Genomic DNA, 24,212 nt, shown 5'->3' with positions numbered 1-24,212 from the left:
TCAGCTGGCATCTCAGCTGAGCAGCTCAGCTTCAGGAGTCTTTCTAAAGGTGGAAGAAGTGGAATCACAGTGCCCTTTCTCCCAGAACAGCTTTGAGCACAGAGCAGCCCCAGACCTCATCCTCTCTAAGGCCCTCATGGGGTTTTGGATTTTCTGCTTATTCTTGGGCACTGTCAGAAGCCTCAGTTTCTTTAAGACTGAGGGCCAGTTCAGTAGACAATCACCTCACAGGTACTCTGGGGACAGCACCTTGGTGGGCTTGTGGTACAGCAGGTACTTGTTCAGGTGGCTCTCATCATGCCACACAGCCTCGATGCTAGTGGTCTTGTCAATCACAATGGCCTGGTGACAAGCACTGGTGAGCTGCTGCACCTCAGCCACTGATCCCCCAAGGAAGGCTCCAATGTAGTAGGAATCAGCCCCGTCCCAGGGGATATATGCCTGGGACATCCACCGATGCTGATAGATTAAGGCCTCATGGAGGGCTGCATAGAAACTAGGGTGCAGAGTGCCAAAGAGTGTGGTCAGGATCTCCACCCCGACATGGTCCCAGAAGATCATGCCCACATCAGTGCACATCAGGTAATCCACCCCATGATGGAAGCGCTGCTGAGAGAAGATGCTGATCACCTCCATATGGTTCATGGACATGTCCTGCCAGCAGTCAACCAGTCACATTCTGCAGCTGGAACTGCTCATTCAAGAGGTCGATGTTGAATGCCCCATCCCAGATGATGGGAGCCAGACAGGATGTCACCACAAGGACATCACTTCTGCACGGGAGAGTCCCATAGCAACATGTAAGCCAAGAGCAGGGCAAATACACACAGCTGCCCCCCATCACTAGACCCTCTCTTCAGCCTCCATCTTCTGACATTTCACAGAGCTGCCCCCATTACAAAGGGGCTTGGTAGGAGACCAACCCCAGACAGCCCCAGACTCCAGACTCCAGACAGCCCTGCTGTGAGAAGGGAGGTCCAGGCCCTGTGGAGGTCCACCCACCAATGGCAGGAGTGTATGGAAGACCCTATCACAGCTTTGAGCATTCCCTGATGGATAAAGGGACAGAAAACTGGGGAGCCAGATTAGAGGAATGAAATGAGGACAGGGAATATTGTGGGGGCCTTCAGATTCAGGCCTCACAGAACCTAAGTGTAACAGCTTCCCTGAGCTCCAGATATGCCACACCCTCCTCTACTGTCCACGTCAGCACCTGTCCCATATGAAACATTTGCCAGTCAAGTCACTCACGAGTTAGTCAATGCCTCAGGCTGTGGATACACCACCCTGCAAAACAAGACACCATATGTGTGATCCATGAAACGATGGAGCATACAGGCTGCGGGTTGTGTGCAGGACAAACAGCTCCACACAGACTGCCCTGCTCCCACTTGGCCCATCATTCGATATCCTGGGTAAGGTCATTTTAGAGGCTCTTACTCAGCATTGGTAAACAAGAGAGAGTGACTGAGGAACTTCAGAGTTCTAGGAAGACTGCTCAGAGTTTTGTGGTTCACTTTGGGTATGGAGGAAGCTTGACATGATCTTGGCTCCTGGGAGTGTCTCCGGGAGAGTGCAGGATCATGGGCTTGTTCTGCCTCTCACCGGCTATCTAACCCAGGTCATGTGGCTTGCAGTGTGGACAATAGGGGAGCAACAGCTCATGCCTTGGCTGTCACACAATCTGCTCTGAAGGGGATGTGTGACCCTGACCTCCTCCAAAAGCACGCAAATCCCAGGAGTGAACCAGGACACATTCTCAAAGAAGCTATGCCTGCACTAACATGGGCCACAGTGAAGGTGGCATGCTACAAGGGTCAAACCATCACTAAAGAATTTCCAGGGGACCCACGGAGGAGGTCCCAGAGAATTGAGGAGCATTGAGGAAGAGGGTACCTCAGGTTGGGGAGATGTCCAGATTGAATATTTGACAGACACAGAATCTTGGGTGGGAAAATGAAGATTCTGGAGAGCATAATGTTGATGACTACAAAGAATGTCTGAGCAGGCTGCTACTGATGTCCACTTCAAAATGCTTGAGGGAAATGACAGTTTTGTATATTTTTCCGTTACAAACATAAACAAAAAGGAAGAGGACCATAAGGCTCACGAGGCTGGCAGCTTCAGCCATGACAAATGCACCATGGCAGGCCCAGCTCCCTGAACTTCCTTTCTATGCTAGTGGCCACCACATAGAAAAGCCAGATGACATGCATTGCCACTTTGTCTCCCAGAAGTTGTGGGATAAGGGCAAATTCAGAGCATAGATGGTGGGAAAGAGACACCTAGCTCCACGGAAGGCCGGCAGATGGGGGATGCCCAGCATCCAGATTCTGTCCAGGGCTCAGACATCCATAGGGCAGATGTGAGACTGCTATCAAACATATAGGACAAATATGGTAAATGGCAGGTGAAAATGCAACATGTTGCATACACATTTTAAACAATGGGTGAAAATCCAAAATGAATGACACACATTGAAAACTACTGTTGCAAATCCAAGTCTTCATGAATACAAAACAGATGGTATGTGGAAATCATATTGGTAGTAGACACATTGTAAAAAGCAGGTGGAAATCCAACTGATAGCAGACACACGGTAATTGGCAGGTGGAAATCCAACACATAGTAGACACACTGGATACAGCTGGCAGAAATTCAACACGTTGCTGAATGCATTATAACCTGAAGGTGAACATCCAACTGATAGCCAATACATTTTTCACAGTAGGTGGAAATGCAACACTGAGCAGAACATAGTAAATTGCCAGCAGAAATCCTACTCTATCAAGACCCACTGTACATGGCAGGAGGAAATTCAACATGTAATAGACACATTACAAAACACAAGTGGAAATCCAACTGGTACCATATATATTGTAAAGGGCAAGTACAAATCCACAAGTAACAAACATATGACACATGGCATGTGGAAATGCAACTTGTAACTCTCATACATCATAAACTGCAAGTGGAAATCCAACATGGAGAGGAGCTATGCACACAGCAGGAAGAAATCCAACATGTAGGAAATGCAAGACAAAGAATAGGCAGGAATTGAACACATAGGAGACACATTGTATAGAGAAGGAAGAAATTCAACATGGAACTGACACATTGTATACATCAGGAGGAAATCCTACATGGAACAGACACAAAAAATTGGCAGGTGGAAAACAAAATGATAGTAGAAACATTGTAATTGGCAGATACAAATCCACAAGAAGCAGACATTTTGAAAAAGGCATGTTGAAATCCAACTGGTAGAGGGCACATGCCAAATTGCAGGCGGAAATTCAACACATAGCAGACACTGTAAATAACAGGTATAAAAACAACACGTAGGACACACATCGTATACAGCAGCCACAAATCAAACATAGGAGACACAGTTTATACAGCAGCAGCAAATCCAACATGGCAAAGACAAATTGTATACGGAAGATGGGGAAATCCACTTAGTAGCAGATGTACGATAAACTGCATGTGGAAATCCAACAAGGAGGGGAAATTTTGTATACAGCAGGAGGAAAGCAAGCACATAGCATACACATCTGAAATGGCAGAGGAAATCCAAATTGTAGCAGACACCATGTAAACAGAACGGTGAAATCCAACATGAGGCAGGCACAATGTAAATGGTAGGTGGAAATCCAACAATAGTAGACACATCACAAAAGGCAGGTGGAAATCCAACTGTTAGCAGATCCATTCATTGTAAATGGCAGCTGCAAATCCACAAAGAGCAGAAACATGGAGAACATGGCAGGTTGAGATCCAACTTGTAACCCTGATACATTCTAGATTGCAAGTGGAAATCCAACATGGAGAGGAACTTTGCACACAGCTGGAGCAAATCCAACAAGTAGGAAACACAGAGCAAAGAACAGGTAGAAATCCAACACATAGTATAGACACATTGTATACAGCAGGAGGAGATCCAGCACATACTATATACATTCTAATCTTCCTGTGGAAATCCAACACTTCACAGACACTTTGAACAGGGCACTTGGAAATTCAACCCGTAGCCCACGCATTTTTCATAGTAGGTGGAAATGCAGCACTCAGCAAAAATACTGTCAATGGCTGACTGAAATCCAGCTCTTTATGGACACTCTGAACACAGCACATGAACATCCAAAAAGTAGTAGTCACATCACAAAAGGCAGGTGGAAATCCAACTGGTAACAGATCCAATCATTGTAAATGGTAGGTGGAAATCCACAAGGAGCAGACACGCAGAGAATATGGCAAGTGGTAATCCAACTTGTAACTCTCATACAGCATAACACGCAAGTGGAAATCCAACATGGAGAAGAACTTTGCACACAGCTGGAGCAAATCCAACAAGTAGATAGCACATAGTAAAGAACAGGTAGAAATCTAACACATAGGAGACACATTGTATATAACAGGAAGAAATCCAACATGGAGCAAACACATTGTAGACAGCAGGTGGGAAATCCACAAGATAGCAGACATACGCTAAACTGCAGGTGGAAATCTTTCATGTAGCAGAAAATTTGTAGATGCAGGAGGAAATCCAACACATAGCAAACACTTCTTAAACAGCAGGTGGAAAACCAGCTTATAGCAGACATATCCTAAATGGCACGCTGAAATCCAACAAGTAGCTGACATAGTGTATGACTGGTGGAAATCCAAAGGTAGTAGACACAATGTAAATGGCATGTGGATATCCAATGTGTAGAGAAACTTTTTACAGCAGAGGAAACCCAACACATAGCCTACACATCTTAAGCAGAGGTCAAAATCCAGCTGGAAGAATACATTGTAAATGGCTGCTGGAAATCAACATGAAATGACTAATTTTATACAGCAGGTGGAAACCCAACTGGTATCAGACACACGCTAAGCTGGAGATGGAAATCCAACATGGTTAGGAAGTTTTAGATACAGCAGGAGGAAATCAAACACATAGCATACACATCATAGACAACATGTGCAAATCCAACTGGGAATAGAAACACTAATTGGCAGGTGGAAATCCAATACACATACTACAATGTAAAGGACAAGTGGAAACCCAACTGTTAGCCTACACTTCCTAAACTGCAGGTGGAAATCCAATATGGAGCAGAAACGTTTTGGACAGCAGGAGGAAATCCAACATGTAGCAGACACATTGTAAACAGCAGGTGGAAAACCAACTTGTAGCAGACATATCCTAAATGGCAGGCTGAAATCCAACACATACCATACACATATTGTATATGACAGGTGAACATCCATTTGGTAGCAAACTCAATATAAATGACAGGTGGAAATTGAACATGTAGAGAACACCTTTTGTTTTTTTCTTTTTAATGTATTTTTACTTTGAATTTTGAATTATGTGGTACAATTTTATATAGGTTTGGATTGCATGCCAACTCTCATCCCCAGTCAGATTTCTCCCATTTTGTTACAATAGTGTATTCCTTCAGAAGGGATCATAATTCTATCAGTCTCTAATTTGAGTGTACCCCGACATTGTTGGTATAGACAATGTCAGACAGTCCAGCATCCTATTGTCTACACATGTCCAACAGTTTCAATGGGAATCAACCTTTCATGTGGATGCAGAGATGCATGTTCCATTATACCCCCATGTCTGTATTTGATAGACCTCAGTACTCCATCACTATACAATACCATGTGTGTGAAGCCATGAAATAAGATCAGCAAACTGTATGAGTTTGCACAGCCACAACAGCAACAGCAACAAATTACAGCACCATGTAAAAAAAAATGTGCCACTTAGTGTCCATCACGTGAGTGGCAAAAGGGAATCACAGAAGTCTCGTGGGAAAAATGATGCCATTTTACAATTTATGAGCCCATGATTAATTTGACTATGGAAAGGAGATTATTTCGATTGAACCAAACTAAAATAAAAAAAAAAAAACATCAAAACATACGAGATACAGCCATGAAAAAAGCAAGCAATCCAAAAAACAGTATGGATTGCACTATTGGAGTTGCACTTTCTATGTTGGTTTCCTTATACAAGAGAATATATTGTATTTTTTCTTTTGTGCTTGGATCATTTCACTGAGCATAGTGGTCTCTAGTTTGGACCACCTGATTGCAAATAGAATAATTTCATTCTCCTTAAGAGCACAATGATATTCCATGGAGTAAATGTTTCACAGTTTCTTTAACCACTCTCCCTTGGACACACATCTGAATTGTTTCAATGTCTTTGCTATTGTAGACTGTGCTGCTGCAAATATAGAATTACAGATCCCTTTCGCACATGCAGATTTCACTCTTTGAATCTGTTCTTTTGAGAAATGTCTGTGAGAAATGCCTGTTCATTTCTTTCGCCCATTTTGTAACAGGGTTTTTGTTTTGTTCTGATTTGTTTTGTTTTGCTGGCCCTGGGTTTCTTAAGCTCTTTGTAAATCCTGGATATTAGTCCCCTATCACTTGTGTAGTATGCAAAATTTTCTTCTATTTTGTGGGTTGCTTCTTCGCTTTGTTAATTGTTTCCTTTGCTGTACAGAAGTTTTTTAGTTTGATGTAGCCCCATTTGTTCATTTCGAATTTGATTGTCTTTGCTTTTGGTGTCTTTTCTAAGAAGTCTTTCCCTGTTCCTATATCTTGGAGTGTGCTGCCTATGTTTTCCTTTAATAGTTTGGTGGTTTCTGGGTGTATATGTAGGTCCTTGATCCATTTAGAACCAAGTTTTGTATAAAGCAACAGGTGTGGGCCTTGCTTCTTAATTCTGCAGGCTGCTATCCAGTTGTCCCTACAGCATTTGCTGAATAGACCAGGATCTTTGCCTGGATTATTTTCAGTTTTCTTGTCAAAGATTATTTGACTATGCATGTGTGGATTCCCCTCTGGTGTTTTTATTCTTTTCCACTGGTCTTCTTCTCTGTTTCTGTACCAGTAACAGTACCAGGCTGTTTTGATAACCACTGGTCTGTAGTATGTCTTGAGTTCTGGAATTGTGATTCCTCTGGTTTGATTTCTATTTTTCAGGATAACTTTCGCTATTCACGGTCTTTTGTCATTCCAGGTGAACTTTTGTATCATCTTTTCTATTACTGAGAAGAACATTGTTGAGATTTTGATTGGGATTGCGCTGAATGTGTATGTTGCTTTTGGTAATATGGTCATTTTGATGTTGATCCTGCCAATCCCAGAACATGATAAGGTTCTCCATTTTTCAGGGTCTTCAATTTCCTTTTTAAATGATTTATACTTTTCATCATAGAGGTCTTTCACATATTTAGTTAGCTTAATTCTTAGGTATTTAAGATTCATCTCCTCTATTTTAAAGGGGACTGTACACACATTTTTTTTCTCATCCGTGGAATTTTTGGATACACTAGTGCCATCGATTTGTGTTCATTAATTTTGTATCTTGTCACTCTCCCAAAGTCTCTTATGAGTTCCAATAGCTTCTTGATTGAATCTTTCAGTTCTCCTGTGCAGAGAATCATGTCATCTGTAAATAGGGATAATTTAAATTCCTCATTTCCAATTTGTATTCCTTTAATTGCTTTTTCTTGCCTAATAGCTCTGGCAAGGACTTCCAAAACTATATTGAAGAGTAGTGGTGATAATGGACATCCCTGTCTAGTTCCAGATTTTAGTGGGAAGGCTTCCAATCTTTTCCCATTTAGTATGATGCTGACATTGGTTTTTTTGTAAATTGCTTTGATTGTGTTGTAGAATGTTCCTTCTATGCCTATCATGTTTAGAGTTTTCAGCATGAAGTGGTGCTGGATTTAATCAAACGCCTTCTCTGCATCTATTGAGAGGATCATATGGTTTTTATCAGTCAATTTGTTGCTGTGATGTATTGCATTTATTGTTTTGTGGATATTGAAGCATCCCTGCATGCCTGGGGTGAATTCCACCTGGTCTGCATGAATAATCTGTTTGATGTAGTGTTGGATCCTGTTGACTAGTATTTTATTGAGGATCTTTGCATCTATGTTCATCAAGGATATCGGTCTCTAGTTCTCTTTTTCTGCTGTTCTCTATTTGGCTTTGGCATTAAGGTAATATTAGCTTCATAGGAAGACCTTGGAAGGATTGTCTCTCTATTGTTTGAAAAAGCTTGTGTATGTTTGGGGTAAGTTCCTCTTGAAATGTTTGGTAGAATTCAGCACTGAAGCCATCTGGTTCAGGACTTTTCTTGGTTGGGAAGGCTTTAACTATTGATTCAATCTCAGTGCATGTTATTGCGTTATTTAGATTGTTAATTGCTTCTTGATTCAATTTTGGTGGATTGTACGTGTCCAAAAATCTATCCATCTCCTCTAGGTCTTCTGATTTGCTTGCATATTTGTTCATATTTGTTGCTTGTAATAGTTCCTGACGATTTTTTGTATTTCTGAGGTATCTGTTGTTATATCTCCTTTCTCATCTCTGATACTATTGACGAATATTTTCTCGCTCCTTTGATTGATTAGTCGGGCTAGTGGGGAGTCTATTTTGTTAATTTTCTCAAAGAACCAGCTTTTTGATTGATTTTATGTATAGTTCTCTCAGTCTCTATTTGGTTTATTTCCTCCCTTATTTTGATGATTTCTTTTTCCTACTAATCTTGGGATTGCTGTGCTGTTGCTTTTCTCATTCCTTTAGCTGTAAGGTTAGCTAATTTGCTTGGTGCTTTTCTAGTTTCTTCACATAAGCACTGATTGAAATGAACTTGTTGTATGTATCTAAGGTGTAACTATATACCAAGATGGTGTTGAAATGATTACAGGATTCTCTTTTGGCTCTTGTATCTGCTCTATTCCATAATGATGGGAAATGGGTCCTAAGGCATTCTGTTAATTATTCCCACAGGTTTCTAAATGGCAACAACTCCTGATTGTTACACTCTGTTTATATCCTCCTCTGAGTGAAGGGGTGGGGGTCAGATGGCTCCATTCTACTTTACAGAAAATCTGTTTAGCAGAGTGTCCTTATTTAAGCATTAAGGAACTGAAGAATCAGCTCTCAAAATGGAATATATGCAGAAAATTCAATTTAACAGTCTGAGTATGATGACATAATGAACACATTGTTTTATTAGGTACATTTTGCTTTTGGGCTTTTGTAGTTGTCACTGAGTATAAAGGTCCTATTTAGATACTGATACTTAAGCTTAAGTTTTATTTTACTGTTTACATTAGACTTTCGCTCACTTATGGATGAGCCCTGTGTGCTACAGTATCTGATCAAAGCAATCTCTACTACTTTCTTTTAAGCTGCCAGTGGATTAAATTTGTCACTGTATTACTTCAAGTTTATTGCTGCAAAAAATAAAAAAGAGAATAGGAGAATAGGTGGAGTTTAGGAAGTTGGTATAACTGTATTTATATACACACACACACATATATATACACACACATATGATACATGAAATGTGTTCCGTTTTTTAAAATTTCAAAAATTAGGGATCTGGAAAAAATGGACGGCCTGAGAGGACGGGCATAGAAAGTGAAGTGCTGAAAGTGAGACAGGGCGCGACTGGAGAGAGATCTGCGGACCAAAGAACCACAGGAAGGAGTGCCAGAAGCTCCCTGGACATCGAGCATCCAAGAAGAAACACATAACTCAGAAGAAATCCAGAGAAGGAACGCAGGAAACACAAAGACCCGGTTAAAACGTGGTGAGTCATCCTGGGAAAGGGGCACATCAGCGTGAAGCCCAGAGGACCCAGTGCAACAGGAGACAGTGGGACGGGTTGCCTTTTGCGAAGGCCCCTACCAGCAGCAGCGACCGCTCCCCTCCTGGTGAAATTTCCAGCAACCAAAGCTGTGAGACTGCTTGGCGCTCTGAGCAACACGGGCCCCAAGAGGCACCTGGCTTAGCAGCTTTGTGGAGCGGGAACCGGTGACGCTGGGACACACAGGAACCCAGAGAGGTGGAGTGCACCAGGGGTGAAAGAAAAAAAAAAAAAACCTCGATTTTCAGGCTTTTTGCTCCCTGAGAGAACCATACTGAGACTGACCCTGCTCAGTGCCTCCTCTGCCCCGGAATTCTCCCAGTCTGAAGCTGTGCGAGAACTGAACACTCCAACTTCTGTGGGAGCCGGGGCATAGGGCTCCTACGAGGCTCCCCAGTGGTGCAGTGCAGGAGACTTGCGCAACTTAGCTTTCTCTACCATCTCAGGGGCGTTGCCCCACTGAGGACTTCCTCCTCCGTGTGGGCCTCTGCTGCTCCAGGCTTGGGATTCCCAGCCCCGGGCTGTGTTGGAGATTTCCGCGGGCCTCAGCACTGACTTTGCTCCCTGGAGTTCCCGCTTGCGAGTGCTGCTCAGGAACTCCCTCTCAGGGGTGCTCTTCCACCTCCCGCTACAACAAGCAGACTCTTCTGGGCGGGGATCCAGCTGGAAGAACCAGTCTCTGATTCTGAATCTGAGTCGGCTCTAGTTTGGCCTCTCCTGCTGGGCCCAGCAGGGGATTCTGCCTGAGAGAGTCTACTTTCTCAGTTGAATTCTCTCAATGGTGGAAGCAGAGCCCTGGGGGGCGCAGGGCTGTGGGGGGCACGCAGCCGTGCCCCTTCTGGTTTGCTCTTTTGCCCAGGTCATGGGGTTCTGCTGAGTGTTGCCCGGCCTCTGGAGCTCAGGCTGAGCCCAGAGGTGAGAGCCAGTGGATTCCCTAGCAGCCATTCCACTGTTCGGAGCTGGTGTGGGGACTTCTGAGCCCAAGTCCCACGGCGCTGCTGTGGTTCCCTAGGCACTCTCTCAGAGCTGCTGAGCAGTTGGGAGGCGCTTCAGGGGACTGAGGGCAATGGCTGTGGACACACAAGTCAGACGCATAAATCCCAAAACAACAGGAGGCAAAACACATTGAGGAGAAGTATCAGAAAAAGCAATGACCCAGAAGAAAGATCAAGCACTCCCTCCCAATACAACCAAAAACTAATCTCAATATCTGAAATGCAAGATGAAGACATAGAGGAAATACCAGATAAGGACTTTAAGAAACTAGTGATGAAATTCATCAGAGACAGTGAGAAGCGTTGGGAAGAGTCCAAGGTATTCGAAAACCATGTCACTGCAGAAATAAACCAAGTCAACAGAATGAACACAGCAGAGGACAGAATATCAGAAATAGAAGACAATCAGAATGAAAGGCAGCAGCTCATCAAACAGTTGGAGACAAATCTGGAGAAAGCCAATGAGTCCATACAGGAAATGAAAGACAACCTCAAAAAATCAAATATTAGAATAATAGGCCTTCCCGAAGGAGTGCAAAAGGAGACAGGCTTGCAACGGGTGCTCAATGAGATAATGCAGGAGAACTTCCAGAATACTGGAAATATAAATCCAGCACAAATCCAGGAAGGACAAAGAACTCCCAGGAGATTTGATCCAAACAAATCCTCACCCAGACATGTTGTCCTCAAGCTATCTTAGAGTGAATACAGGAAACTATTCTAAGACAAGTAAGAAAAAAGGATAAGATTACTTTCAGAGGAAGGCAAATCAGAATCACAACCGACCTATCGGAAGAAACGCTCAAAGCAAGGAGAGAATGGAGTAAAACCTATCAAGTCCTGAAACAAAACAACTGCCAACCAAGAATAATGTACCCAGGAAGTTCTCATTTGTATTTGAGAATGAAATCAAATACTTCAACAGTAAAGAGAAACTCGAAGAATACATCAACACGAACCAGCTCTGGAAAATCTCCTCAGGAAGGTGCTAAACCCAGAAAGAAAAAATACAAACCAAAATCAAGGATGGCAATGGGAGACCTCCCCACTAAAATCCATACAAGGAAAGTCAACCAATCAGAAACTCTAATAGTCGCAATTACACACTTGCACACTTACACACACTCATGGAAGCCCAAAATCACACCCTCTCAATATTGTCTCTAAACACAAATGGACTAAACTCACCAATCAAAAGGCATAGATTAACGGAATGGATCACCAAACAGCACCCAACTATATGTTGCCTACAAGAGACACATCTAACCAGAAAAGCCTCTAAGAAACTGAAAGTAAAGGGATAGAAAAAGTTATTTCATGCCAATGGACGAGAAAAAAAGGCTGGTGTAGCTGTCCTAATCTCAGATGACCTAGACTTTAAGCTGACAGACATCAAAAAGGACAGAGAAGGACACTATATTAGGGTGAAGGGATTGATCCATCAGGAAGTAATTACAATCGTGAACATATATGCACCTAATTCCAATGCACCTAACTACGTGAGGCAATTACTTACAGACTTAAGGGGAGACATAGATATACACACAATAATAGTGGGCGATCTTAACACCCCGCTAACAACAACAGACAGATCAACAAAACAAAAACTCAACAAAGAAACAACAGAACTCATACAAACATTAGAACAACTGGACTTAGTAGACATCTATAGAACTTTTTATCCTAAGACCACAGATTATATATTTTTTTCAGCAGTGCATGGCACCTTCTCCAGGATCGACCACATGATAGGACACAAAGCAAACCTAAATAACTTCAAAAAGATAGGAATCATACCATGTACCCTCTCACCACCACGGAATGAAACTGGAAATCAGCAATTCAAAATGCCCCAGGAAATACAGAAACTCCTGGAGGCTGAACAATATGCTATTAAACGAACAATGGGTCAGGGAAGAAATTAAAGATGAGATCAAAAAATTTATGGAAACCAATGAAAACTCTGACACAACAACCCAAATCTTATGGGACATGACCAAAGCAGTGCTACATTGTAAATTCATCGCAATTGTAGCTCATGTCAAGGCCCAAGAGAGGTGCCAAATACAGGAACTAACCACACACCTCCTGGAATTGGAAAAGCAGCAGCAGATGAGCCCCAAACACAATAGGAAACAAGAAATCATCAAAACAAGGGAGGAAATCAACCAGATGGAAATAAAAAAAACCATACACAAAATGAATGAATCAAAAAGCTAGTTTCTTGAGAAGATAAACAAAATAGACACCCCGCTGGCCCGACTGACAAAGAAAAAACAAGAGATGGCAAGAATTAACAGCATCAAAGATGAAAAAGGCAACGTAACAACAGATATTACAACCATTACGGACATAATTAGAAATTACTACAAAGCACTGTACTCCAACAAATCAGAAGACCTTCAAGAAATGGAAAAGTTCTTAGACTCACACCACCTGCCAAAACTTAGCCCAGAGGCAACAAACGACCTGAACAAACCCATAACTGAAGCAGAGATTGAATCAGTGATTAAAGACCTCCCAACAAAGAAAAGCCCAGGCCCAGACGGCTTCACTACAGAATTCTACAAAACATTCAGAACAGAACTGACCCCAATCCTCTACAAACTCTTCAAAACAATAGAAAAGGAAGCAACTCTTCCAAACTCATTCTATGAAGCCAATATCACCTTAATCCCAAAACCGGACAGAGATCCTACAGAGAAAGAAAACTACAGACCTATCTCTCTGATGAACATTGATGCTAAGATTCTCAACAAAATCCTGGCCAATAGAATTCAAAAAATCATCCGACAGATCATTCATTCGGATCAAGTAAGATTCATCCCTGGAATGCAGGGATGGTTCAACATAAGGAAATCCATAAATGTGATACACCACATCCAAACATTGCAAAACTAGAACCACATGGTAGTATCAATAGAGGCAGAAAAAGCTTTCGACAAAATCCAACACCACTTCCTGCTAAAAACCTTAACCAAGGTAGACGTAGATGGAAAAATCCACAACATAATCAAAGCAATATATGAAAAATCCAACGCCAGCATCATACTGAATGGAGAAAAACTGGAACCCTTCCCACTGAAATCTGGAACAAGACAGGGATGTCCGCTTTTTCCACTGCTGTTCAACATAGTCCTAGAGGTACTTGCTGAGGCCATAAGACAAGAAAAAGAAATCAAAGGAATCCAAATGGGAAATGAAGAAATTAAGCTTTCACTACATGCAGATGACATGATTCTTTACATAGAAGAGCCAAGAGGTTCAACACAAAGACTGCTAGAACTTATATGAGAGTTTGGTAGAGTGGCAGGATACAAAATTAATGAACAAAAATCAACAGCCATAGTGTATGCAAACAGCTCCAAGTTGGAAAAAGATGTAACCAGCAGATACCATTCAAAATAACAGAGAAAAGTATGAAGTATCTGGGAATTAACCTAACCAAAAATGTAGGAGACCTATTTGAAGAAAACTACAAACCACTTAAAAAAGAAATTGAACAAGACCTCGAAAGAAGGAGTAACATCCCATGCTCCTGGATAGGTAAAATCAATATCATTAAAATGTCTATATTGCCAAAAGCAATATATACATTCAAAGCAATTCCAATCAAATTGCCAAAAACATTCTTCATGGAAGTGGAAACAATGATCCAAAGGTTCATCTGGAAACACAAAAAACCACGGATAGCCAGAACCATTCTCAAGAACAGGAAGTTAGCAGGGGCAATCACAGTTCCGGACCTCTGGACATACTATAGGGCAGTGGTTATCAAAACAGCGTGGTACTGGCACAAAGATAGAGAGCAAGATCAAGGGAGCAGAATAGAAACACCAAACGGAAACCCACACAGATACAGCCAAATAATTTTTGACAAAAGGACAAACGACAATCCAGGCAAATGGGAAGGTCTATTCAATAAATGCTGTTGGGACAACTGGTTGATAGCCTGTAGAAACAAAAAGATAGACCCACATCTCTCACCATATACTAAGATCAAATCTAAATGGATAACAGATCTAAACCTACATCCAGAAACCTTTAACTTTTGGAAGAAAATGTTGGAAATACTCTGCAAGATCTAGGGGTAGGTCCCGACTTCCTAATAAGGACACCAAATGCAGTAGAATTTGAGGCCAGAATAAACAAATGGGACCTCATCAAACTGAGAAGCTTCTGTACAACAAACGAAACAATCAATAAAGTTAAAAAGCATCCCACAGAATAGAAGATCTTTGTGCACTACATAGGAGATAGAGGGTTAATCTCCAGAATATACAAAGAACTACAAAACAGACAAAACACCAAAACAAACAAGCCACTCAAGAAGTGGGCATGGGAAATGGGCAAACACTTCACAAAGGAACAAACCCAAATGGCAAATAAACATATGAAAAAATGCTCAAGCTCCCTGGCAATAAGGGAAATCCAAATTAAAACATCAATGATACCGTATGACCCGGCAATAGCACTCCTAGGAATATATCCAGAACACTTGTTTTATGAGAAACCAACATGCACTCCTATGTTCATAGCAGCACAATCAGTAATTGCAAAAACATGGAAGCAACCAAAATGCCCATCAACAGAGGATTGGATAAGAATTCTATGGTTCATCTACTCTATGGAATACTACTCAGCTATTTAAAAAAACAAAATGCAGTTCTTTGTGGCCAAATGGGCCAAACTGGAAACCATAATGCTAAGGGAAATGAGCCAATCCCAAAAGGTTAAATACCACGTTTGCCTTAATTTAAGATGACACAATGTTATGTATAATAAGTTATGTTATGAATGTTATATGTTGTGTATAAACCAAAATTGAAATGTCAATGAGGTGGTCACAGAAGGTGGATAAGAAATCGCATTTACTTTTACCATATTGGTTACTCATTACTATGTCAATTAATTCCATGGTGATGTAAATTTTTGCTGATGGTATGTTGGAGCTTTTATGTGATTGGGATGATACTCTGCTGGCTCTGTCTTCAGACCAGAGAGGGTATACCTAAGCAGCCGTTGAACTTGACTATACAATAAGATGCTGGACTCTATGTTTGGTATATGCTTGCAATGGGGGAATCTCAACTGAACTTGAACTGTGGTTATGCAACAAGGTGGAGGAATCCACCATGGTGGGAGGGTTTGGGGAGGGGTGGGGAGAATCCCAGTACCTATGAAACTGTGTCACATAAACAATGTAATTCATGAATTTAAGATAAAATTAAAAAACAAACAAACAAACAAACAAAAAAAACATCAATGAGGTACCAACTAACACCAGTAATTCTGCCCACATGAATAAAAGCACCAACAACACTTGTTGGCGAGGTTGCGGGGAAAAGGGAACCCTACTCCACTGCTGGTGGGGCTGCAGGCTGGTACAGCCTCTATGGAAATCAGTATGGAGAACATTCAAACAACTCAAAATCAACATACCGTATGATCCAGCAATAGCACTCCTAGGAATATATCCAAATCATTATGACAAACCAACATGCACTCCTATGTTCATAGCAGCACAATCAGTAATTGCAAAAACATGGAAGCAACCAAAATGCCCATCAACAGACGATTGGATAAGAAAGTTATGGTTCATCTACTCCATGGAATACTACTCAGCTATTAAAAAAAAACAAAATGCAGTTCTTTGTGGCCAAATGGGCCAAACTGGAAACCATAATGCTAAGGGAAATGAGCCAATCCCAAAAGGTTAAATACCACATGTTTGCCTTAATTTAAGATGATATGATGTTATGTATAACATGTTATGTTATGTATGCTATATGTTGTGTATAAACCAAAATTAAAATGTCAATGAGGTGGTCACAGAAGGTGGTTAAGAACTCGCATTTACTTTTAACATATTGGTTACTCATTACTATGTCAATTAATTCCATAATGATGTAAATTTTTGCTGATGGTATGTTGGAGCTTTCAATTGACTGGGATGGTACTCTGCTGGCTCTGTTTTCAGACCAGAGAGGGTATACCTAAGAAGCCATTGAACTTGACTGGACAATAAGATGCTGGACTCTATGTTTGGCATACGCTTGCAATGGGGAGTCTCAACTGAACTTGAACTATGGTTATGCAACAAGGTGGAGGAATCCACCATGGTGGGAGAGGGTTTGGGGAGGGGTGGGGAGGACCCAAGTACCTATGTAACTGTGTCACATATTACAATGTGATTAATGAATTGATAACAAAAAAAAATTCCAAAATTTAAATGCTAAAAATCTTATAAAATAGCCAGTAAAATCTTTCTACTATACATCTCTACTTCCAAATGAAAAATGGACTCTCAATGAAACCATTGGATACCATTGGATATATCTTAAAAATAGAATGTTTGTGGCTCGGTGCAGTGGCCTAGCAGCTCATTTCCTCACCAGAATCCCATATGGGTGCTAGTTCTAACACCGGCAGCCCCAGTTCCCATTCAGCTCCTTGCTTGTGGCTTGGGAAAGCAATTAAGAAGACCCAAAGCCTTGGGATCCTGCACCCACATGGGAGACCTGGAAGAAATTCCTGGCTCCTAGTTTTGGATCAACACAGCTGCAGCCATTGCGGTCACTTGGGGAGTGAGTCATTAGACAGAAGATCTTCCTCTCTGTCTCTTCTGCTCTTTGTATATACAACTTTTCAATGAAAAAACCTAAATCTTCAAAAAACTAAGAAAGAAAACAGAATGTTCAACAATATGCCAATATTTGTAGCCAAAAATTCAGGATACACTCAATTTGCAGAATGATGGGCATATGTTTGCTATGAAGGACTATGTTTTTATAATAATATGGGGTAAAACACTGCGGAGGGAAGGAGTTTGGAAAGGTAGTATAACCTACGGAAAAATATAATATTGAAAGTATAACAGAGAATAAAAAAAGGAAAAAAGAATGTAAAAGAAAAGAATATGTAGTAAACACCAAATTACTGAGAAGCTAATGTTTTGTAGATAAATTTCAGGAAGTTAGTAAAAATTTCTCTTACCAATGTATTTGTCTAATTTTGTGGCATATTAAATTATTTATTCATCTTTATTGGAAACTCAGATATACAGAGAGGTGGAGAGTAAGAAAGAAAGATTTTCATTAGTTGATTCACTCCCCAAGAGGTTTCAAAGGCCCAAGCTGAGGTGCAGAGGCGTAAGAAACCAGGAGCTTCTTCCAGGTCTCCCATGGGAGTAAAGGGTCCCAAGAGTTTGGTCTATTCTCAACTGCTTTCCCAGGCAACAAGCAGGGAGCTGGATGGGAAGCAGGGCCACTGGGATTAGAACCGGCACTCATAGTCCATATGGGATGCTGGCAAGTACAAGGCTAGGACTTTATCTACTAGGTTATGGCACTGGGTTCTTTATATTTGACACACGCCAAATCTCATAGAACTGTGTAAATCCTTCAATTTTTTTCCTATGTCTGTTTTCATGTAGAAGATTGATTTTTTTCCTCATGGATTCCTTGCTTTGGTTTTGGTTCTAATTTTGATTTAAAATTTGTCTTGATCATTGACTTTTCAACTCATATTTATCAGCAGAACTCACAGTATATTTCTTTCTGTGTTTGACTTATCTCAAATACTATAGCATTTCCTAGTTCCATCATTTGTTCAATGACAAAACTTTCTTTTGTTTAAAGCTTCACAATTTCCTATTGTGTTGATACACAATGTTTTGTTAATCATTGAACTTCGAAGGACTTGAGTTCACCTTCTAATGCTGTGAAAATGTTCTATTAAATGCAAAGTTACTTTTTAAAATACCCTAGGATATATACCCAGAGATGAATTAACTCCATTATGTACAGTGATGTAGGAGTAGGTTTTGGAATGCAATTTGAGAATATTCTAGCCAGTTTATGTGATGGGTGCTTATTTCTAGGGGTTGACAGTCCTTTGTTGAAGAGTCTTAGAGGCAAAACTTCATATTGGGTGATGTTGTTTGTGGATTTCTATCCTTGGACTTAGTGGTGGCCATCTTTGGGAATGAGTTGTTCTCACAGCAGCATACTATTATATGACAGGATGACCTCATATGGTTTGCTTCAGTGCATGAGCACATCCATTTCCAGTTCTCTGCCGTGTTTCAATACAACCAGAGAAATATCTTTTGGGAGTAATGTGGAGATGTTCTGAAAACCAAGAAAGAAAAGTATGGGCAAATTACTTAGGAAAAGACTAAAATACATGCAAATTCCTTAGGCAGATATTAGTGTATAATGCTTTACAGTAATTTGTCACTACTCCCTAAGCATAGTATGCTCACTAAATAATTTGCCACAAAACTCTGCTGTCCTACTATGTACCAGATACTCTTGTTGGTGTTACAGACAGAACAGTAAAGGAGACAGACACAAATCAATGCTTTTCATTGTTGACTGAATGGTTTTACCTCTGTTAGCCTTTCTTAAATTTTCCATCCCAGTCTCCCCTTCCAATATGATTAATGATGTTTATTTTGTTGAGATATTTTAAGTAATTTCATTTCCAACTCTGATCCCTGAGTGTATCTTGCCTAGTAGATTTCCTTAAGGATTCAGCAGTAGTACAGGGATTTCCACACATTAATGTTCTTGCTTTTAATAATATGAAATGTCTGGACCTGGCGGCGTGGCCTAGTGGCTAAAGTCCTTGCCTTGAAAGCCCCGAGATCCCATATGGGCACTGATTCTGATCCTGGAAGCTCCACTTTCCATCCAGCTCCCTGCTTGTGGCCTGGGAAAGCAGTTGAGGACGACCCAATGAATTGGGACACTGCACCCGCATGGGAGACCCGGAAGAGTTCCAGGTTCCTGACTTCGGATAGGCACGCACGGGCTCGTTGCGGCTCACTTGGGGAGTGAATCATCGGACGGAAGATCTTCCACTCTGTCTCTCCTCCTCTGTGTATATCTGGCTGTAATAAAATGAATAAATCTTTAAAAAATAATAATAATATGAAATGTCAAAGCTGTGTGGATTCTCTCAGCCATCCTCAAATGCCTATAGTGTTCATTTAATAAAGACATGCTAATTTAAAAATAATTAGTTTCCAAAATTTGTTACACAGTATAGGGTAGGATTTGGAATTGTAAAATGTTGATTATAGGACACAGCATTTCAGTTAGACCCAAAGCACACATTTTGGTGACTAATTGACTGCATTTGATCACACTAAATAATATATTATGGATTTCTATTTTGCATAGAGAAGAGCTTTTTAGTGGTGATGGTATCTTTTTTGGCCTAGTGTTAAAATCCTGACATCCTATATTAAAGTACTGGTGTTAGAGGGTCTTGTGTAGGTTTCTGATTTCTGCTTCTGGTTAAGATAATCACTGGAATGTAACAGCTACAGCATTATTCAGCTCATTTCTTGCTACCCATCGATGCCATGTAGATGAATTTCCTTGGTCACAGAATCATGCAAACTCAGACTGACCCATCAGTCTTCTGTGGTAGGAAACAAGTTCATAGAAACTCTATCTTTCTCCATGAATTTCTGCTTCTCAATGAATGTGTTCATTTGCACATACAAACATAAAAAAATGTATTTCAACAAAAAATATACATTGGCTAGTGAAGATATACTAATCAGTTTGACTGAATAACTAAAATTAAGGACAGCAACAGCTCTGTGCTGTGAGTCTGAAAAGGCAAACCTAGTATATCTAGTTTCGCAGAAGCCTCCATTTCAAAAAGCAGCATTCATATATGACTGGGAAGGTAGATCCTCACAAAGTTCCAATTGGTAACAGTGCAATAATAAGTTAAAGATGATACATGAAAGGCTGACCAGAACGTAGTCAAGAGACTGTCAGTGTGCAGGTGAGGATATGCTTGGAAGAAGATCGGCATCACCACTTTAGAATCAGGAGGTGTTGGATTTATAAAGGGGATCAGAGTGAGGCTGTTCCACTCACGCAAGATTCAATCTTTGGCAAGTAAGAAAGTGAGGTGGCTGCTGGGTACAGCTGGTAGGCTAATTCTGTACTTCGGAGTGTGTGAAACAAAGTGACACTCTGTGAAACTTGCAGAGAATGTGAGGATGATGTGGCGCAAGACAGGAGAGTGGGTGTGGCATCTTTAATAGGCCATTTGAACTTTGTCTTCTGTGCTGTTGACATGGAATCTACCCTTTCTGTTCCAGGGAACTGCATTGCCCTGGAGAGGAGGAAACACAGCCTGCATTCTGCTACTGATGCAGATGCCCTTGGTCAGGGATGTTTCTTATTGGATAAAAATTTCTCTTCTTATGGAGGAGTAGGAAAAGGGACCATTTCCTGATTTACAGGCACTTATTTTTTCCGTGATATCCATACGGGAGAATCAGGTGGGATGTCATCATGAGTCCCCTGGACTGTGGGGCTCTCTTGAGAAACCAGCTGTGGCCTGAACTTGTCATGAAGTTAACCTTATTGTTTTCCTCTTGTTTGTTAATAAGGCCTGAGAACAGACAACCTGTCCAGGCAGGCCTGCCTCAGAGAAATGAGTCCACAGGTGAGAAGAGTGGCACCCAGATGTTTTCCACTGATGTCTCCCAGAGACCAGGAAAGTTCACCTTTTCCCTCAAGTGGATATTCTTCTAAAGATGACAGGCCAAATTGTGCTGCTTCTACAAGTGAAGTGGGAATAATTGGCCTGTAAGGAGATGAGGTGGTACCATCTCCTCACTATAAACACATGTTGAGGATTTGTTTCACTATGGAGTCCCATCAGAGGTTTAACTGGGTGAGTGTCTCTGTGGCTTCTTGGATGAAGCAGTCTATCTTTCAGTGTAGAGTTAAGAAAATTTTCAAATCATGCTATGAATCTTAGATTAATGAATTCTGTAATTTCATGAGTTATAGAAGCACATGAGTGTATAGGTTTGCAGGATTACAGTTCTATATATTTGCTGACTTGAATTGCAATTGCACATGCTATCATTTATTGCAACATTTTTAAATTTAACTTCCTCTTTGATTTCAATTTTCTCTAATTAGGTATAACACACCTGAAATGACTCAGTACATTTTAGTGATATTGCATAACAATGGTAAAGTTCATTTAACTTCTACTCAGTGTTGTTAAACAGGGAATTTGGAGCAGAGAGCACAATTTTTACCTTTTTCTAAACCCAGAACTTAATGGGTAGCTCTGGCTATAGCCTTGCTGTTTTAGTGGTTTATAGGTTGGCATGTGTGAAACCTTAAATGTGTACTTTCTCTTTCTTGTATCTATGTGATTCTATTGGTATTAACAATTCAATTCTATGCAGCACGTTCTTTATTGAAATTATGATTTCCTATTAACTTATCTTGCTGCGTTTTTTGTCTCCTACTTTACACTGAATTTTTGCTACCTCTGTTTTTGTTTTCTTTCTCTCAATGGGTCTGTGAACACAATTTGCACAATTTGCATATTCTCATGATTAATGCTGCATTTCTCATTTTCTGCATTATGCAACATTTCAAGGAACATGTGATGCATTGCAGATAATCAATGCTGTTAGATACCTATTCTCTTTATTCTTCTAAAATTTGTCCATTTTATTAAGAAAAATATCCTTGAGGTGAACCTATTATAGTGGAAATAATTTGTATTGGTTGATTCTGCCAACTGACTCAATTTTCTTAATCAGTGCTATTAACCTACTCACACATAGTTCTTCATCAAAAGTTCTTGTTCTGTTTTAGTATTGTAAATGTTGTCATATGTCTTCAAATGCTTCTCCCTATAAATATGATAAAATTTATGAGAGCATCAGGCAAAAATTGCTGTGGTGGACCAAGAAAATGTTGATATTCTTATCTGGTCACCATTTTGTCATTAATTTGCCTTACTGAATGACTGATAATATATGAATATTGTAATACTGTTACATATTTACTTATAATTATTGTAATAGATTATTTCTTCCTTCAGTGTGTTACTAAATGAGTTGATCAGGATCATTCAGATGTGGAAATAGTCAATCATTTATTGAGTTCAAAGTTGATACACAATTCTTTTTGCTTTACTAGATTAAGCTCTGGAGAATGTTCAGCATCCATTTAATCAACAATGCATTGATTCCTGCATTACCACATGGCATGGCATGTGGTTGTGAGAAGGTTTTCTATTTCTGCGGTCTATTTCTGAATTTGAGTCAGAGAGAGAGAGAGAGGCTAGCAGCAGTTCCTCCACAAGGCCCAGGAACAATTGATATGGAGATGAATGAACAGGAAATCTCTTGGTTCACAGGTTCAGATACTGGATGTGCTAGAGTATTGGGAGACCTTACTGTTGAAATGCAAATGACTCTAGCCCTGGCCTGAAATGCCTAAGGGACAACCTTCTTTTAACAGTCTAATGCTGTTAATAAACTTTTTCTATTGGCCATTAGTCAGTAGTCCATGTGTGTCATTGTCAGGCTCCGTGTACCAAGTCCATCGCTGCAGGACAGCGAATATATATATATATATATATATATATATATATATATATATATATGATGAATATACACATGTATTTATATATGCATATATAGCATTATATACACAAATATATATAGCAAAAATGCATACATACATACATACATATTTGTTATATATATGCATGTATGTGTGTATTTACAGAGAACCAATTTCAAAATATTTGGGAAAGCAAATTAAAATTGTATTATTTTATTGAATAATTATTTTGAATTACCTAAACAGTGAATTCTTTAAAAGCTTGAAATATGACATATACTGACAAATGTTCATATGTTATAGAATAAGTAATGCAGACGTTTTACTATCAGTAACTTTAGTAAACATTCAGAGCTTATTAAAGTAGTGGGTAAAATAAAAAGGATGATTTTGCATGAGTTTCATATAAACAGAAAGATTTATGGTGATATGAGGACTGTGTTTTGCCTTATAGGTAGTTGAAATATCTTCAAATATACTGACATGAAAAAAATATCCAGTAATGTTACCACTGAAACATGTGTATTTTTTCCAAGCTGGCATTGGCATCTTAGCCAATACCTCCCTTCTTCTCTTCCACATCTTCACAATCCAACAAATTCATAGACTTAGACCAACAGACATGATCACTTGTCAGCTGGCTTTTGTCCATTTAGTGATGCTATTTACCACTTTAGATATTTCATCTGTAGACATATTCCAATCCCTGGGATTTCCAAATGAATTAAATTGTAAACTTGTGATCTTCATGAATAGAGTGTCTATGAGTCTCTCCATCTCCACCACCTGTCTTCTAAGCATTGTTCAAGTCATCACCATCAGTCCCAGCTCCTTCTACTTGTCAACATTTAAACATAAACTCACAAAACATGTTGCCATTGCTTTCTTCTGCATTTGTTGCCTCAACCTGTGTTCCAATAGCAACATGATCATCTACACTGTAGCTCATTCCAACAGGACCAATCTGCTCAATGTCAGTAAGTACTGCTCACTCACCACTATAAATTCCATTGTCAGGGCACTATATCGCATGATTAACTTGTCCCAGAAAATCTTCTTTTTAGGAATGATGCTTCTCTCCAGCATGTACATGGTGATTTTCTTATGTAGCCATCAGAGGAAGTC

At 40.2% G+C, this 24,212-nt stretch overlaps 1 protein-coding gene across 1 annotated transcript; it reads right to left on the bottom strand.

Moving 5' to 3' along the window:
• Window positions 1–225: 225 nt before the first annotated feature.
• On the bottom strand, window positions 226–24,179 carry LOC131481744 (histo-blood group ABO system transferase 2-like). The gene is made up of 2 exons (XM_058671875.1): window positions 24,084–24,179; window positions 226–654 (listed from the first exon to the last, which is right to left on the bottom strand). Exons 1-2 carry the CDS (start codon window positions 24,177–24,179, stop codon window positions 226–228), a joined length of 525 nt encoding a protein of 174 aa, XP_058527858.1.
• Window positions 24,180–24,212: the final 33 nt, after the last annotated feature.

The sequence above is a fragment of the Ochotona princeps genome, chromosome 13, assembly GCF_030435755.1.
Source record: "Ochotona princeps isolate mOchPri1 chromosome 13, mOchPri1.hap1, whole genome shotgun sequence".
Lineage (NCBI taxonomy): Eukaryota > Metazoa > Chordata > Mammalia > Lagomorpha > Ochotonidae > Ochotona > Ochotona princeps.
The sequence above is the reverse complement of the archived record's forward strand: the minus strand, read 5'-3'. Positions and strand labels throughout refer to the sequence as shown.

Bases quoted from the DNA above. Each gene is read 5' to 3' on its own strand.
- LOC131481744 (XM_058671875.1), bottom strand. From the start codon at position 24,179: ATGTACATGCTGGAGAGAAGCATCATTCCTAAAAAGAAGATTTTCTGG. The intron at 655-24,083 runs GTGAGTGAGCAG...GACTGCTGGCAG, and splicing joins TGACAATGGAATTTATAGTG to GACATGTCCATGAACCATAT.